This window comes from Polyodon spathula, chromosome 20, assembly GCF_017654505.1.
Source record: "Polyodon spathula isolate WHYD16114869_AA chromosome 20, ASM1765450v1, whole genome shotgun sequence".
Taxonomy (NCBI): Eukaryota; Metazoa; Chordata; class Actinopteri; order Acipenseriformes; family Polyodontidae; genus Polyodon; species Polyodon spathula.
This window is the reverse complement of record NC_054553.1, coordinates 14,499,815-14,516,277: the sequence shown is the minus strand read 5'-3', so window position 1 is coordinate 14,516,277 and position 16,463 is coordinate 14,499,815. Positions and strand designations below refer to the sequence as shown.

The window sequence follows — 16,463 nt, the reverse complement described above, 5'->3', positions numbered from 1 at the left end:
AGCTTGCCGGTAGTGGATCTCTTCGACAGGACCAGAGGTTTCCTCCCACAAGGGGGTTTTCCTCTCCACTGAGCGAGAGATATAGGTATACATACATATAATCCATACATCTATCTAACCCCCTTTTATTGTTGTGTTGTGTGTTTTTTCCAATCCATTGGGACATAGTCTTTTCCTTGTTTGTCACATGATTTTGGGGAACTTCTATGGAGCCGCAGGGTGGCAAGTGATCTCACTGCCCTGACCTCAGGTCAGGCCACGACAACCTCTGCCTTCAGATAAGCAGGGTACTCATCATATGAGTCAGCAGGGACCCCCGGCCACATCTATCCTTTCGCAGCTCATGTGCTATTACTTACCTTAACCCTTAGCGGTCCATTTATTCAGCGCTTGACAGGCACGTCAGGTCCAATTTATTTTCAAATGCACTGTTTATTTTACATGTGCTGTTTCAGATTTTTTTTTTTTTTTTTTTGAGTAAAACAGGTTTAAAACACACTGAATCGCAAAAATACACTCAGTGCTGCATCTCCAGCCAAGCCCCACCCCTTGTGCGCTGTATTTTTCACATACCTCTTTTTAGATGTTTTATCAGAAAACTCCTCAATAATGCATATGTCTATAACATAACATCTGAAAATGCTCTGTAAATGCCAGTGATATTCTTTGAGTGCTGGATGCAGAATCTCCTTTTTTTGTGTCCATGTTATCTCTGTGGTGCATGGGGCTATCATATACACCCCTTTTTTTCGGCTTCATTCAGCTCCTATCGGTCTCACTCGACCATTGAAAGGTTTTCACTGTTTTTTCCAGGAAAAAAACGACTAGAGACCTGTGTTTTACGTCTTTTTGATGATGTCGGACAGGGACTGACATCGGACTGGAAAGGGAAAATTGTAATGTCAGACCTGGTTAATGTCTTAACTAACCTTCTACTTTCCACCTGTTTTCAGATTCCCTGAGGGAGGCTCTCCTCTCCCACCGCGAGCGGCTTTCCAGTAGCCAAAGAAACCACTTTTCTGTCCTTTCATTTTCAAGGTTGCATCCGCTACTTATTCCATCCTCAAAGGATTCAGGTTAGCATCAGTTACTTGTTCTATCCTCAGGGATGCAGTGCAAGGTCTTGGAGGCCATGCCTCTCCTCATCAGCAAGACAACCCTTTTATGTTTTCTCTAGAGGTCTCTCCTCTACCAACCCAATCTACCATCTAGCAAGCTATTCCTATAGCCCGGGCTCCCGCCCTGTGAAATAGTAAATACGGAAATCATTAACGTGCACAGTACTTGCAATTACTGTGCACATGAAAGTTTAACGCCCTTTCGTAAAATGAGGCCCATGGCGCAAAGTTTAAAGACCCCGGCTGACATATTTGTATATAGCCTGAGATCACAGTAATGTTATGGAAAAATGGCAAATGGATGAACAAAGTAGGAGGAGGATGCACTATGTTGCTGTATCCAAAACACAGGAAAATGGTTTAAGTTTGTAATTCACCATAGCTTGTGTTATTTACTAATGTTATCACACTGAGGTTTCTGTCTACTTGCATTTTTAATTTACACAGTAAACTTAAAATAGCAAAATGACCTTTGTGCCTTGTGCAAATAAATATAGACTAAATCAATAAAAACTAAATACATTTGTAATAACTTTTTACACAATTATTATACCAAATTAATCGTGTTTATTACCTATTACAAATTATTTTGTATGTTTAAATATCTCATAAACTCTCGCATCTCTATTTATCAATGTTACAAAAACTCACTCTAGGTCACATTTTACTAAACTAATAAATAAACAATTACCATAACAAACATTATCATTATATTTACATCATAGTAAAGTTGAGTTCTTACCTGTAAACAGGAACATGTTTAAAATGTTAAACTCATTGTCTGGTGCTTGGTGTTATTTACATTATCGTCGATACACTGCAGTTTGAGGTTCAAGCTACATCTACATATTTTAAGTGGATGGAAGCTGAAAATAATTTTTTAAAACACAATTTTCTTATACCAATACAGTACTACCATCATTTTAATAGTAGAACTGTATTTAGCTTAAGTATTTAAATTCTAGGGAAACCTCAACATTTCTAGAAATATATTTCAAGGGCAATTCTCATCCCTCTGCATTAAATCTGCATTATGCCACACTCGCTCTAGCTCTCAATGCTGCCTGAGAGGCCAGTAGTACTACAGGGATCCGATCAGCGATTCAGTGCTCTTTGAAGACTAAAGTCATGGCTTCGTAATTCCAAGACCTCAGAAGTGACAGAATAATATAGCTATTTGCCACACTCATCACTCATGACAACAGTGTGCAACCATTTGAATGATTTCAATTTTGAATGATTGCCTCAGGAATGTCTTTGGATCTTTTAATTAGACATACAAGGGATGCAATGTTTTCTTATACTTTGTAACATTTTTGTAACATATTTTATTATTTCAGACAGAGTAATCTTCATGCGTGCCCCAGCTACAGAAACTATCCCCCCCACTTTTGAAACCAAAGTTACACCACTGAGTGATGGTAAACAAAAGGGCAGATTATATTAAAACTCTGAGATAAACATGTGTTGTGGTATTTTATTTTTTTCTCCCACTCCTGCATTACTGCCCAAAACCAACTTCCAGCAGAATTTGCAGCACATTTGAAGTCGGTGCGACGTGCCATTTATTTAACAAGTCATTGTGTATTTTGCAGGCTAGAGGCTGCCACATGGCTAGAAACTGAAATTTCAAGAATTATAACTGAAATACATCTGTTCACCAGCAGGTGTCACATGCTGGAAATTATTTTACAATGGAAGACAATCTATATATTCGGTCATAGAGGTAAAAACAAAATGTTTTAACACGTTTGAAATAAATTTGATACACAGGAAATTAAACCAAAAAATGCACTAGCTGTACTGTGTTTCAAACCACTGCAATGCACTAGCTGTACTGCGTTTCAAACCACTGCAATGCACTAGCTGTACTGCGTTTCAAACCACTGCAATGGACTAGCTGTACTGCGTTTCAAACCACTGCAATGCACTAGCTGTACTCCGTTTCAAACCACTGCAATGCACTAGCTGTACTGCGTTTCAAACCATTGCAATGCACTAGCTGTACTGCGTTTCAAACCATTGCAATGCACTAGCTGTACTGCGTTTCAAACCACTGCAATGCACTAGCTGTACTGCGTTTCAAACCACTGCAATGCACTAGCTGTACTGCGTTTCAAACCACTGCAATGCACTAGCAGCACTGCGTTTCAAACCACTGCAATGCACTAGCAGCACTGCGTTGCAAACCACTGCAATGCACTAGCTGTACTGCGTTTCAAACCATTGCAATGCACTAGCTGTACTGCGTTTCAAACCATTGCAATGCACCAGCTGTACTGCGTTTCAAACCATTACAATGCACTAGCTGTACTGCGTTTCAAACCACTGCAATGCACTAGCTGTACTGCGTTTCAAACCACTGCAATGCACTAGCTGTACTGCGTTTCAAACCACTGCAATGCACTAGCTGTACTGCGTTTCAAACCACTGCAATGCACTAGCTGTACTGCGTTTCAAACCACTGCAATGCACTAGCTGTACTGCGTTTCAAACCACTGCAATGCACTAGCTGTACTGCGTTTCAAACCACTGCAATGCACTAGCTGTACTGCGTTTCAAACCACTGCAATGCACTAGCTGTACTGCGTTTCAAACCACTGCAATGCACTAGCTGTACTGCGTTTCAAACCATTGCAATGCACTAGCTGTACTGCGTTTCAAACCACTGCAATGCACTAGCTGTACTGCGTTTCAAACCACTGCAATGCACTAGCTGTACTGCGTTTCAAACCACTGCAATGCACTAGCTGTACTGCGTTTCAAACCACTGCAATGCACTAGCTGTACTGCGTTTCAAACCACTGCAATGCACTAGCTGTACTGCGTTTCAAACCACTGCAATGCACTAGCTGTACTGCGTTTCAAACCACTGCAATGCACTAGCTGTACTGCGTTTCAAACCACTGCAATGCACTAGCTGTACTGCGTTTCAAACCACTGCAATGCACTAGCTGTACTGCGTTTCAAACCACTACAATGCACTAGCTGTACTGCGTTTCAAACCACTGCAATGCACTAGCTGTACTGCGTTTCAAACCACTGCAATGCACTAGCTGTACTGCGTTTCAAACCACTGCAATGCACTAGCTGTACTGCGTTTCAAACCACTGCAATGCACTAGCTGTACTGCGTTTCAAACCACTGCAATGCACTAGCTGTACTGCGTTTCAAACCACTGCAATGCACTAGCTGTACTGCGTTTCAAACCACTGCAATGCACCACTGCAATAGCTGTACTGCGTTTCAAACCACTGCAATGCACTAGCTGTACTGCGTTTCAAACCACTGCAATGCACTAGCTGTACTGCGTTTCAAACCACTGCAATGCACTAGCTGTACTGCGTTTCAAACCACTGCAATGCACTAGCTGTACTGCGTTTCAAACCACTGCAATGCACTAGCTGTACTGCGTTTCAAACCACTGCAATGCACTAGCTGTACTGCGTTTCAAACCACTGCAATGCACTAGCTGTACTGCGTTTCAAACCACTGCAATGCACTAGCTGTACTGCGTTTCAAACCACTGCAATGCACTAGCTGTACTGCGTTTCAAACCACTGCAATGCACTAGCTGTACTGCGTTTCAAACCACTGCAATGCACTAGCTGTACTGCGTTTCAAACCACTGCAATGCACTAGCTGTACTGCGTTTCAAACCACTGCAATGCACTAGCTGTACTGCGTTTCAAACCACTGCAATGCACTAGCTGTACTGCGTTTCAAACCACTGCAATGCACTAGCTGTACTGCGTTTCAAACCACTGCAATGCACTAGCTGTACTGCGTTTCAAACCACTGCAATGCACTAGCTGTACTGCGTTTCAAACCACTGCAATGCACTAGCTGTACTGCGTTTCAAACCACTGCAATGCACTAGCTGTACTGCGTTTCAAACCACTGCAATGCACTAGCTGTACTGCGTTTCAAACCACTGCAATGCACTAGCTGTACTGCGTTTCAAACCACTGCAATGCACTAGCTGTACTGCGTTTCAAACCACTGCAATGCACTAGCTGTACTGCGTTTCAAACCACTGCAATGCACTAGCTGTACTGCGTTTCAAACCACTGCAATGCACTAGCTGTACTGCGTTTCAAACCACTGCAATGCACTAGCTGTACTGCGTTTCAAACCACTGCAATGCACTAGCTGTACTGCGTTTCAAACCATTGCAATGCACTAGCTGTACTGCGTTTCAAACCACTGCAATGCACTAGCTGTACTGCGTTTCAAACCATTGCAATGCACTAGCTGTACTGCGTTTCAAACCACTGCAATGCACTAGCTGTACTGCGTTTCAAACCACTGCAATGCACTAGCTGTACTGCGTTTCAAACCACTGCAATGCACTAGCTGTACTGCGTTTCAAACCACTGCAATGCACTAGCTGTACTGCGTTTCAAACCACTGCAATGCACTAGCTGTACTGCGTTTCAAACCACTGCAATGCACTAGCTGTACTGCGTTTCAAACCATTGCAATGCACTAGCTGTACTGCGTTTCAAACCATTGCAATGCACTAGCTGTACTGCGTTTCAAACCACTGCAATGCACTAGCTGTACTGCGTTTCAAACCACTGCAATGCACTAGCTGTACTGCGTTTCAAACCACTGCAATGCACTAGCTGTACTGCGTTTCAAACCATTGCAATGCACTAGCTGTACTGCGTTTCAAACCATTGCAATGCACTAGCTGTACTGCGTTTCAAACCACTGCAATGCACTAGCTGTACTGCGTTTCAAACCACTACAATGCACTAGCTGTACTGCGTTTCAAACCATTGCAATGCACTAGCTGTACTGCGTTTCAAACCATTACAATGCACTAGCTGTACTGCGTTTCAAACCACTGCAATGCACTAGCTGTACTGCGTTTCAAACCACTGCAATGCACTAGCTGTACTGCGTTTCAAACCACTGCAATGCACTAGCTGTACTGCGTTTCAAACCATTGCAATGCACTAGCTGTACTGCGTTTCAAACCACTGCAATGCACTAGCTGTACTGCGTTTCAAACCACTGCAATGCACTAGCTGTACTGCGTTTCAAACCACTGCAATGCACTAGCTGTACTGCGTTTCAAACCACTGCAATGCACTAGCTGTACTGCGTTTCAAACCACTGCAATGCAATGCACTAGCAGCACTGTGTTGCAAACCACTACAATGCACTAGCTGTACTGCGTTTCAAACCATTGCAATGCACTAGCTGTACTGCGTTTCAAACCATTACAATGCACTAGCTGTACTGCGTTTCAAACCACTGCAATGCACCAGCTGTACTGCATTTCACACCACTGCAATGCACTAGCTGTACTGCGTTTCAAACCACTGCAATGCACTAGCTATACTGCGTTTCAAACCATTGCAATGCACTAGGTGTACTGCGTTTCAAACCATTGCAATGTACTAGCTGTACTGCATTTCAAACTATTGGCAAGCAAAATATTTCTTATGAAATTATGTCCAGTAGGGGTTCACTACAAAAATGAAATACATTAGTCTACATTTAACACCACTACTACGACTACTAATACTACTACTATGAGTGCCTAAAGCCAGACCACCTTGAATAAGTCTGATCTCATAAGTGAAGTAAGGTTAGGCTTGGTTAGTGCTTGGATGGGAGACCACCTGGGAATACTGAGTACTGTAGGCATTACAGTGTTGAAATTACTAATAATATGGTTTATGCAGCATGCAATAGTTAGAGTAACATTAATGTATCAGTTTCATATTTAGGTAGTTTTGGTAGAAACATAAGCTACAGTAAGTTGGTTACAAATGAAAAAACAAGGCAGGCAAGTAGCAGTGGAGAGAATGCTTAATAAAGCTTCCAGTTGTTAACTGTGAGATCGGTAATAAATAAACTCATTTAAATGTCTGTGTTTCTATTAACTGATTTTATTAACTAGATCAAAGGGGATCTCTTTTTTTGTTATCTGATGTTATATATTTTTTGCATGTACCTACACTGTAAAAAAAAACGGTAAAAAACTGGCAGCTGGGTTGCCAGTAATATACCGTATAAAAACAGTATCACAGTACATATTACTTTCTTGATAACCGTCATTTGTACAGTAAAAAAATGTTATCCGGTGAGCAAATTACCGTATAAATAATGTTATTACCGTAAAACCATGTAAAAATAGTATCAGATTTCATGTTTTTACATACATTAGGGTAATCTTTTTTGAGATTTAAAAAACATACATTTACAGTAAAATATCATAAAAACACACAATTAGTAAAGTTCAGCAAATTAACTCTTAATAAAAAAAGTTTATATGTGTTACAGAGCTGCCACAGAAGCAGCAAGTTTCAAATGCAATAATCGCAACTCGGACTTAATGCATAGGCTACGATATTGCAGGCCTCAAACGAATAAGAGGTTTTCTTTTTGAGACATGGCCTGCAATATGGCACTTGGTGTTCGGTACGAAGCACAGTATTTCCAAAAACAGAAGCAAAATGCATGGTGACTGGGACTCGGGCTAGGCTGTGGACAGATTATTGCAGAACATTTCTTGTATCTTTATTCAGTACAAACTAATGCACAACTAATATAGAACAACAGTAAGTCTTACAAAATCATACAAAACATGTCTTTCAGCCTGTACGTAGGATTCCAGGAAGCTTGGGCTCATAGATGAATAACACATGACTAATATGGCACTCTGAGCTTGCTTGGTATCATTGCTGATGTACAAGCACGTTCTGAAACTCCATGGCCTGACAATAAAAATGTGTTGGAACACGATTTGCCTGTATATAGCATGAAATACTGTTATGGCTTCCAGTAGACTTTTGCGATATCATTTTGTAGTTTATTTAATTACATGATGTTAAAATTGAAGCTCTAAATGATGTTCATGTAGCTTTTTTTTTTAAATGATGTCTCAATCCGAAAATTCAAGGTGATGCAAAACATTTGGTCATAGCTGTACATAAAATAGATACTGTTTAACAGTGCCACAAGTCCAGGAAATCTTCCTATTTTGTGTTTTGGTTCAGTTGTGCAGTGCAGTACTGTTAAAAGTATGTGGCACACCAATATTTACCCCATATGCAAATGAACATTCTAAGCAAGAGAATTGCTCATCACTGCCCACGAAAACCTAAATAAATATATCCTTACCTGCCGATTGGCCTTTCAATTCATGTCTGTGTTGGGTTAGCTCTTCACCAAACTGGTCACTGACACTTAACCTTTTAGCTGTACATCTGTTACCAACAAAAGAGCCTGGAGCTGGCTGAATCCTTTATTCTACCCTGTACGATAGCTGCATCTTGAGAACCACTCATACTGTTGAATAGCTTCAGAACGGCTTCAATTAAACTTGGCTTGGACATTTTGTGGAGGCTAGGCAAAATAATAAAATGTAGGCCTGTCCCATAGGAGCAAAACTTCAAGGCATTTTAACATTTTACAAAACCAGCCCTATGTCTGCTCTGCTTTATCACAAAGGACGCCAGCAGTCCAGTCTACACTATTATATTCCAAGGCAGTTTAAGGTGTTCAGACACAAGTTTCCTTGGCCTTTGAGTTAACAAATGTCCGCTGCTTTCTTAATTTTTTTTCTACACACTCACATTGGTTTGGAATTAGCAGTATACCCTTAACAAAAAAAATATGGAACTACCTTTGTTTATGTTTTTGTTCATTTGTTGGCTGGGCAGTAGTATTGAATAACAAGTCAAAGAAGTTAACTCAGGGAGTATGGTAAACCTGCCATGTAGTCCCAAAAATTGTGTGGCGGCGGTAGACAAACAAACACGAGAAATCCATGAGCGCCCCCTTGTGCATCAAATCAGATAGTGGTGCAAAAACATCAAAAGCAGTTCCTTAAAGCAGGTCTGTCACTCATATGTCAAACGGCCCTCCTCTTTCTGAGCAATCAGCTAGTTTCAATTTTAATTTCAAAAGAACTTGGACTTTCTAATTTTCTGTTGGAACTTAAATGGCAACATCATCAAATGTACAAAACATGAGACAAGTAGCATACATATTAGCAGCTGGAAATGATAAACCACATTGTGGGGGGGGGGGGGGGGGGGGGTCGGTAGCACAAGAATGTCTGCCCCCATTCAGAAGCATGTGTAATAGAACTGTATTTCCAATTACATCATCTACAGCTATCAATTGCTCCACCAATCAGGTGGCAGGTGTTCCTGTGAAACTTCTGGAAATAAGTGTCCATACAAGTGTTCATCAAATTCCCCAGTGGTTCCCAAGACATAGCTTTCAATAGCCACTCTAGATAAACATGTATCACTGAAGAATGCCTTTCTTAGCCAGGATAATTGAAAAACAGAATTCCTGGCATGCACCCGAGACATAGATTCCGATTCCCTTATGTGTCCGAAGGAATGTCCATACCAAGTTAGATCATAGTTTTATGAGACGATAGAACCTGAAAGATTCTTCAATACTGCATGGGTTTCCAGGGTTTAGGTCATAAGTAAATATGGAGGCTTTACAGTTTTGGCAAACAAAGTACATTGGAAGAACTTACCTATCATGGAGAGCTGTGAAGAAAGAATCAATAATGTAATAATGTCCTAAAACAAAAAAATTGGACATACTTCCAAAATCTGGTCGCAGGCGGATGTCATATCCCTCCAGCAGCTTGTCCACCGTGTTTTTCACCACAGATATGTTCCCATTGGAGGAGCTAGTGAAAATAACATGATTAGCAGTTGACAACATTTCCATACTATTGTATTAAAAGTGCATTATTTTGTCTTGACTATTCAGTAGTGTGTCCCATCTTTATGACTGACTTGATGTAGTTGGTAAAATGGGAGACAGAATGATTAGATGCTGCTGTAACTACATTGTAAAATATTGGCAGTAACTCCCAAACGCAACCCCATTTACTTTTTAACCTGACCCTTTGAATAGAATGGTCCAAATCAAACCCTATTATGCTGTCACAATTCAGAATGAGACATTCTATATGTAAGCACAGAAGGGTCCAGATTCAAGAATAATTTCTCTTCACAAAGGGTTTATGATTGAGAAGTGCTGCTGCAGCGTGTACATTATATTGAAACATACAGGCTCTAGGCGTCTAAAAGGTTTTTTTTTTTTTTTTTTTTAATTCAGATGGCCAACCCTGAAAGCTGCCCATACAACCTGCGTTTCGTTTACGTTAGGTGAAGCTGCAAATCAATCAGTACAATGAATTCATTAGAGAAAATGACAAAGGCAATGATGTTTTATGACATGTGGAGAAACCCTGGTTGAATTAATAATGTATAAGGAGCAATATATTTAAATACGTATATATCAAGGAAGAAAGACAGACATGCATCTTTTGGTTTCAAACACTTGAAAAAAATCTCTTATGGCTCTTTATACTGTGGCCTTTCTAAACGGCTCCCTTATTGCAGTATACATTTATATAATCATAATTAAACACTTCGAACATGCGCTTTACACGGTATTCTCATATATTAAACTGAAATGTACTTGAAGCAACCACTAAAAACATTAACATGGAAGACATTGTTCGGTTTTGAGTGTATGCTGTTGAGACTGCTCTTGGTGCGCTGTATTTACGATAATAGCTCGTGGATTCAAGAAGTAAAATACTAATCCGATACCCAGCTGCCCAATCCCTTTGATAATTTGGTTGTTTGATATTCAGTTCTTTTTTTATTGTTCCCCTTGCTCGCTCACACGTTCAGAGGTTGCTCAGAACACTGCACTGTGCCGCCTCAGTACTGAAAACTACTTAATAACGCCGGCATCTTTGGGAGTAATCCAAGGAGAAGCGTATTAATAATAACAATAACAAAATTCCTTCCTACTGGTGCCTTCACAGAGGCAGATAGGTAACCCTTTAATTTATATTACAGGTTATTTTTTGTTGTTGTAATATGAGTTGAAATCGAATATTCTTTATCGGTGTCATAGCTAACTAATATTAATAATTCAAGACGATAAAATTAAATAGAACAATTAATATGACAGCCAAGCAATGTCCGTCTTCTCAAACGGTATCATTCACTCTTAAACCGCCAAAGCCTTTCAGCACAGCATCAGTATTCTATAAATACATATTCCTTAATTTATACGCGCGTTTAATGTACATCACCCCTTCTTTGTAAACATGTTAAACACCTTCTTGTAACTAAATGTAACCCCCCTCCCCAAACAGTTCTGGTTTAAGATACAGCATTTAATCTCCGTATATCGGTGAACTTGCTGTCACGTACACCCGTATACATGTCAATTTCAATTTCCGTGAATAGCAGTCTTAACATTTGCTTTTCTTATTTTTTTTATTTTGCAATATTTTAAAACACGCTATATTTAAATATATATATATATATATATATATATATTATATATATATACGCGTATAATATAATATATATATATATAATCATGTTTACAAACTTTTTTAAATTAGAAAAGTGATAGGATTGAATAAAACAAAACAGACATTTGTGTGATTGTGTGTGAGGTAATGGGGAAAACCTATAAATCCAGATACAATGGAAACCACACACCTACATACAACATACAATGCGAAGTACCACACACATATATATATATATATATATATATATATATATATATATATATATATATATATATATATATATAAATGAATGTGAATGAATGAATGAATGTGATATTTTTCATTTGTTTTGCATTATGAAGGCTATGTATCACAGTGTTATGCTCTTACCTTTGACTAGCACAGCAGACACAACACAAAGCTGCCAAAGCAGAAACAAATCCACAGAGTGTGTCTTCCTGAAGACCCAACATTTCCAACAGTCCTTTAGTTCCAGTAATCCAACTGCCTTTGGACCAAAAAAAAAAAAAAAAAAAAAAACAACAACAAAAAAAAAAGAAAAGCAATAAACAACAAACAAACAAACAAACAAACAAATAAATAAACAAACCAAAATAGTCCCAGAGGTCAAGGAAATCTGTGCAAGTCACAGACCCTTTCTGCCAATACGATAAGACGACCAGACATCCTCTACCAGCACAAATAAAAGAAAAAATACACAGAAAAGGCTTCAAATTTTAAAAATAAATAAATAAATAAACAAATAAATAAAGAACTGCAGCAGCAGTTGGTTGTTCGTTATATTTGCTGCTGCGATGTTTCAGTCCATGTCTGTAGATGAAGATGCATTGTCCCTGGTCCTCTCCTTCCTGGGGTGGGAATCACCTCAGTCTGTTTGGAGTTTTAAGGTTTGTTTTTATTTAGATGCAAACGTTGAAAAAAAAAAAAAAAAAAAAAAAAAAAAAAAAGAATCTGCACCACTTGGTATTGCTGGTGATGATGTAGATTTGCTTCTCTCTCATTGCAATCACTAAGGGGGGAAAAATTGCACATTGCAAAAATAAATAAATAAATAAATAAATAAATAGCACTGGGCTAATTGTGAGTCCTACGTCACAGCAGCGTCTATTAACCCTTTACTGAGCTTGAGTGCCTATTGTTTAACGTTGCGAATTCCATCAGGGAAACTAGCTTTTAAAATGACATTTAAAAAAAAAAAAATTGTTATCAGAGTATTTTGAAGACCATCTGACTACAATCGATGGTATCCTACCTCTCACCTAATTTAGCTCCCCTCCCAGGACTAAACTATTAGCCATGGCATAATGTTAATACAGTACAGTACTACATTAAATTAATACAATACAAGCCATTTTAGTTACAAAATAACAGGCTATATCCCGATTTTAAAACCTTGAAAATGAATTAGAAGAGCAGAAAAAACTAAAAATATCCTGAAGAAAACATATGTTAAGAACAATACTATTGATAACAATGAAAGTAGACTATGATGTCCATTATAAATACACTGTGTCGCGAGATGAATGTTCGGTGTCTTTCAGAGACGGGCTTTCGTGCAATGAATAGAAAATGTGTTCCTGTGCATTTTCATTCTGCCCACTTTTGGGACTATCTTTGATGTCACTGAGGGGAAAAAAAATAGTAACGGTTTATCCCTAAACACATAACCAAAAACAGCAAGACACGTTTCAAAATGAGAAAGAACAGTGGGATATGAGTTTGTTGAAACACAATTCAAAACAATTACTGTGTGATCTTTCTGTTTGCGGGTTTTTGTTTTTAAAGGATTTTTTTTTTATTTGTTTTTTGAATAAGAGAATTTCTGGAGTGATCTGTGAGCTGCCTAGTTGCCTAGCAACATACTGTGAGCAGTGATGCAGAGCAGCAAAACTAGTGTTTCCAAGGCTATGTGCGAAGAACGATTTAAAGTAACAAGGAGCTTCCGTGAGACAGCAACTAGCAACAATCTAGCTGTACAATGGCCACAAATGGACAGGCAAAATACATACATACATACATACCTCAAAATAATATACATAAAGTTTCACATTTTTTTAATGAAAAGAACATATATTTTAATGGAGTGACTTGAACCAGTAGACAATCTATTGGCAGTAGCCTTTTGTGGAGGTAAGAAACCCCAAACAGACTGACTGCTCCAGAACTAGTTTAACAGAAAACCAGGACTACTTATATTGCATTGGCCTTTAGAGAAAGGGAAATGGGTATTTTTATTTATTTATTTATTTATTTTGTGTGCAGCAACAGCAAAATCAGTTGCCTTAATGCCAGTAAGAATCCAACTCCTAGGAACCGCTGCCATATTGTATTTGTATTTTGCCTGTTTTTTGTTTTTGGTTATTGTTTTTTATCAACACTGTTGGATTGAAGCTAAATAATAATTACAATAACAAAAATGAAACCCATGTAGAAATAGTGACCACATTGTATCTCTTATTTCTAATGTGTTGTATGGTTCAAATGTCTTCCTAACGCCACCATATTTAGTATTCTATTTTTTGTGTTCTATTTTTGGTACCAGCAGGGAATAACAAGGCTCCTCTGTTAAGACAGAAACCCCCCCAAGTGTTTTTTTCCTGACTGCCCGTAACAATACAATAATATTGTGGGATTGTGTGTGGAGTATTTTATGGGTGGGGAACTTTAAATATGCTCATTAGAGCATGCGTTGATACAAAGCATGTTGAGCTCTATTTAATGCATTGTACCCTGGGAACATGTGATTGGCATTAAACCGGTTTGTATTCTGTAGTAACCTGCATGAGACTAGAAAGCAGCATGAGGAAATGCTATCACAATACATAGTGGTTATCAAGTGTCTAGGTCTATTTGCACTGATGCTATGAAAAAAATACATGTCTATCTAAAATATAAGTTACCTTCCACCAAGAATGAGTATGTGACCGTATGTAAATGCTACATCCTGCAGTGGACCCTAAAACCTCCACTTTATTTAAAGGAAGTCCTCTTGACAGATGGATTGGTATCCTTATAGTTTTCATATATAGAAATTGGTCCATTTTTATATGAGAAATATAAACATCATACTTTTCTACCATATATTAAAAATATATGTTTTTTCCACAAAGGGTGCCACTGTATGGCATCCGCATTACCCACATAAGAGCTGAAAATGAAAGCGTTTGTTGTAAAAGTGTAAAAACAGCCGATCCATAACTGTAAAGCTGCAATCGTCAGATGTGTCAATACCAGCCTGGCCTCCTCATCAGTGTGGACCTGCCTGTTAATTCACTGCAATGTATCCAAGTCCACATTAATGAACTAAAATGCTTACCTTGTTCATTTGTTAATTCAGTCGTATTGTTGTGTTCATTTAAATGAGTCTAATTTTAAAATCATGATAATCATGAATTTATCAAGATGTTGAAGCGTCTTTGATTTAGGCCTATTTGTCTGCCTATTTATGTTTATTTACCTTCCCCGTTATTGAACAAAACAAAAAGCACATAGAGCTAGTAGAAACATTGCAGTCATCAGTATTACTATAGGAAGCCCATCAGACTCTATCCTTCCTAACACACCCCTTCCTATCCCCACTGAGGGGATGTAATTTAATAGGACAAAATGGAATTGTTTGTTGACATATCACAGTGTTTTAGATGGTACTGCTTCCATGCATTTATAGCTCAGACCTTCTGTTCTGAACAAACTTGTACTTGCCTCCTCCGCCTTCTCTCTGTGCTTCACTTTCACTTGTGTTAACTACAGTATATCTACAGTTTATCTATACAATTTAGCATTTTATAAAGTTCAATGAAATCCCCTCTTCCTGTCTCTTTTCTAGACTGAAGATGTTTAACTCTTTTAATTGGCTGTTCACTACTGCTCCCGAGTCTGGTGACATCTGGAAATGTAACATCTTCATCTTGCAGTTTGTATCTTGATCCAATTATATACATTGGCTGTTTCATCCTCAAAAAGACAAATAGGTTAGTTGGACCTTTTTTTTTTTTTTTTCTGTGTCTCCTACCATAATGTTTCTTTACAAAAAACACATCACAGAAATATCAGCGGTAGGTTACTGAGAAGGAGAGCCAAAGCATGAAGACTCCAACCCCCAGAATCCAACTCCTCCATGCTTTGGCTGTTCTCAGTGACCAATCACTGCTTTTGCTATGACCTGCATGCTTTCGTTGGAATTATTGTGCTTTAACCCTTTATGGTCCTATGTCGGACCAGGTCCAACATGAGAATTTTCCCTTTCCTTTCCATGAAAAAGACGTAAAGCACAGGTCTCTAGTCGTTTTTTTTCTCTGGAAAAAGCCAAGAAAACCTTTCAATGGCTGAGTGAGACTGATAGGAGCTGAATGAAACTGAAAAAGGCATATCTGATAGCCCCATGCATCACACAGATAACACGGACATAAACAAAGGAGATAGCTGCTTCTGCATCCAGCACTCAAAGAATATCACAGACATTTGCAGAGCTTTTTGAGATGTTATAGTAATAAAATAATGACTTGGATCGCATTGAGGAGTTTGGTGATAAAATGAGTGATCAGGAGAGGATTTATCAGTATGCATGTCTATAAAGAGGTATGTGAAAAATACAGCGAACAAGGGGCTTGGCTGGAGATACAGTACTGAGTGTCCTTTTGCGATTCAATGCCTTTTAAATCTGTTTTACTCTGAAAAAAAAAATTAAACAGCGCGTGTAAAATAAACAGTGCGTGTGAAAATAAACTCGACCAGACGCGCCTGACAAGCGCTGAATAAATGGACCGCAATCTTTGCAGATGGACCACCACCAATACACCTGAGGTTTCATCATCATCTTCAGCACAACACTGTACTTGTTTTTCTTTTTCCACAGCTGTATTAAAAGTAATATAATCATAACCTCCATATACAGGTGATTAATATACAATCAATATGTGAAAAAAACCAACATATTTCACCTTCGAAGCCCTCCATCTGCCAGATCGAGTACCAGGGGACTGAGAAGACTCTCCTGTCAGTCACAGAGA

The 16,463-nt window shown here is 38.7% G+C and overlaps 1 protein-coding gene across 2 annotated transcripts in view; it reads right to left on the bottom strand.

Moving 5' to 3' along the window:
• LOC121295328 (gamma-aminobutyric acid receptor subunit beta-4-like) overlaps positions 1-11,932 on the bottom strand; it is a 103,328-nt gene extending 91,396 nt beyond the window's left edge. For both annotated transcript variants that reach the window (XM_041219814.1, XM_041219815.1), the window contains exons 1-2: positions 11,824-11,932; positions 9,707-9,795 (exon numbers count right to left, since the gene is read on the bottom strand). In XM_041219814.1, coding sequence (XP_041075748.1) covers positions 9,707-9,795; positions 11,824-11,906 — 172 coding nt within the window. In that variant the 5' untranslated portion in view covers positions 11,907-11,932. The remainder of the gene's footprint in view (positions 1-9,706; positions 9,796-11,823) is intronic.
• Between the last annotated feature and the right edge of the window lie 4,531 nt (positions 11,933-16,463).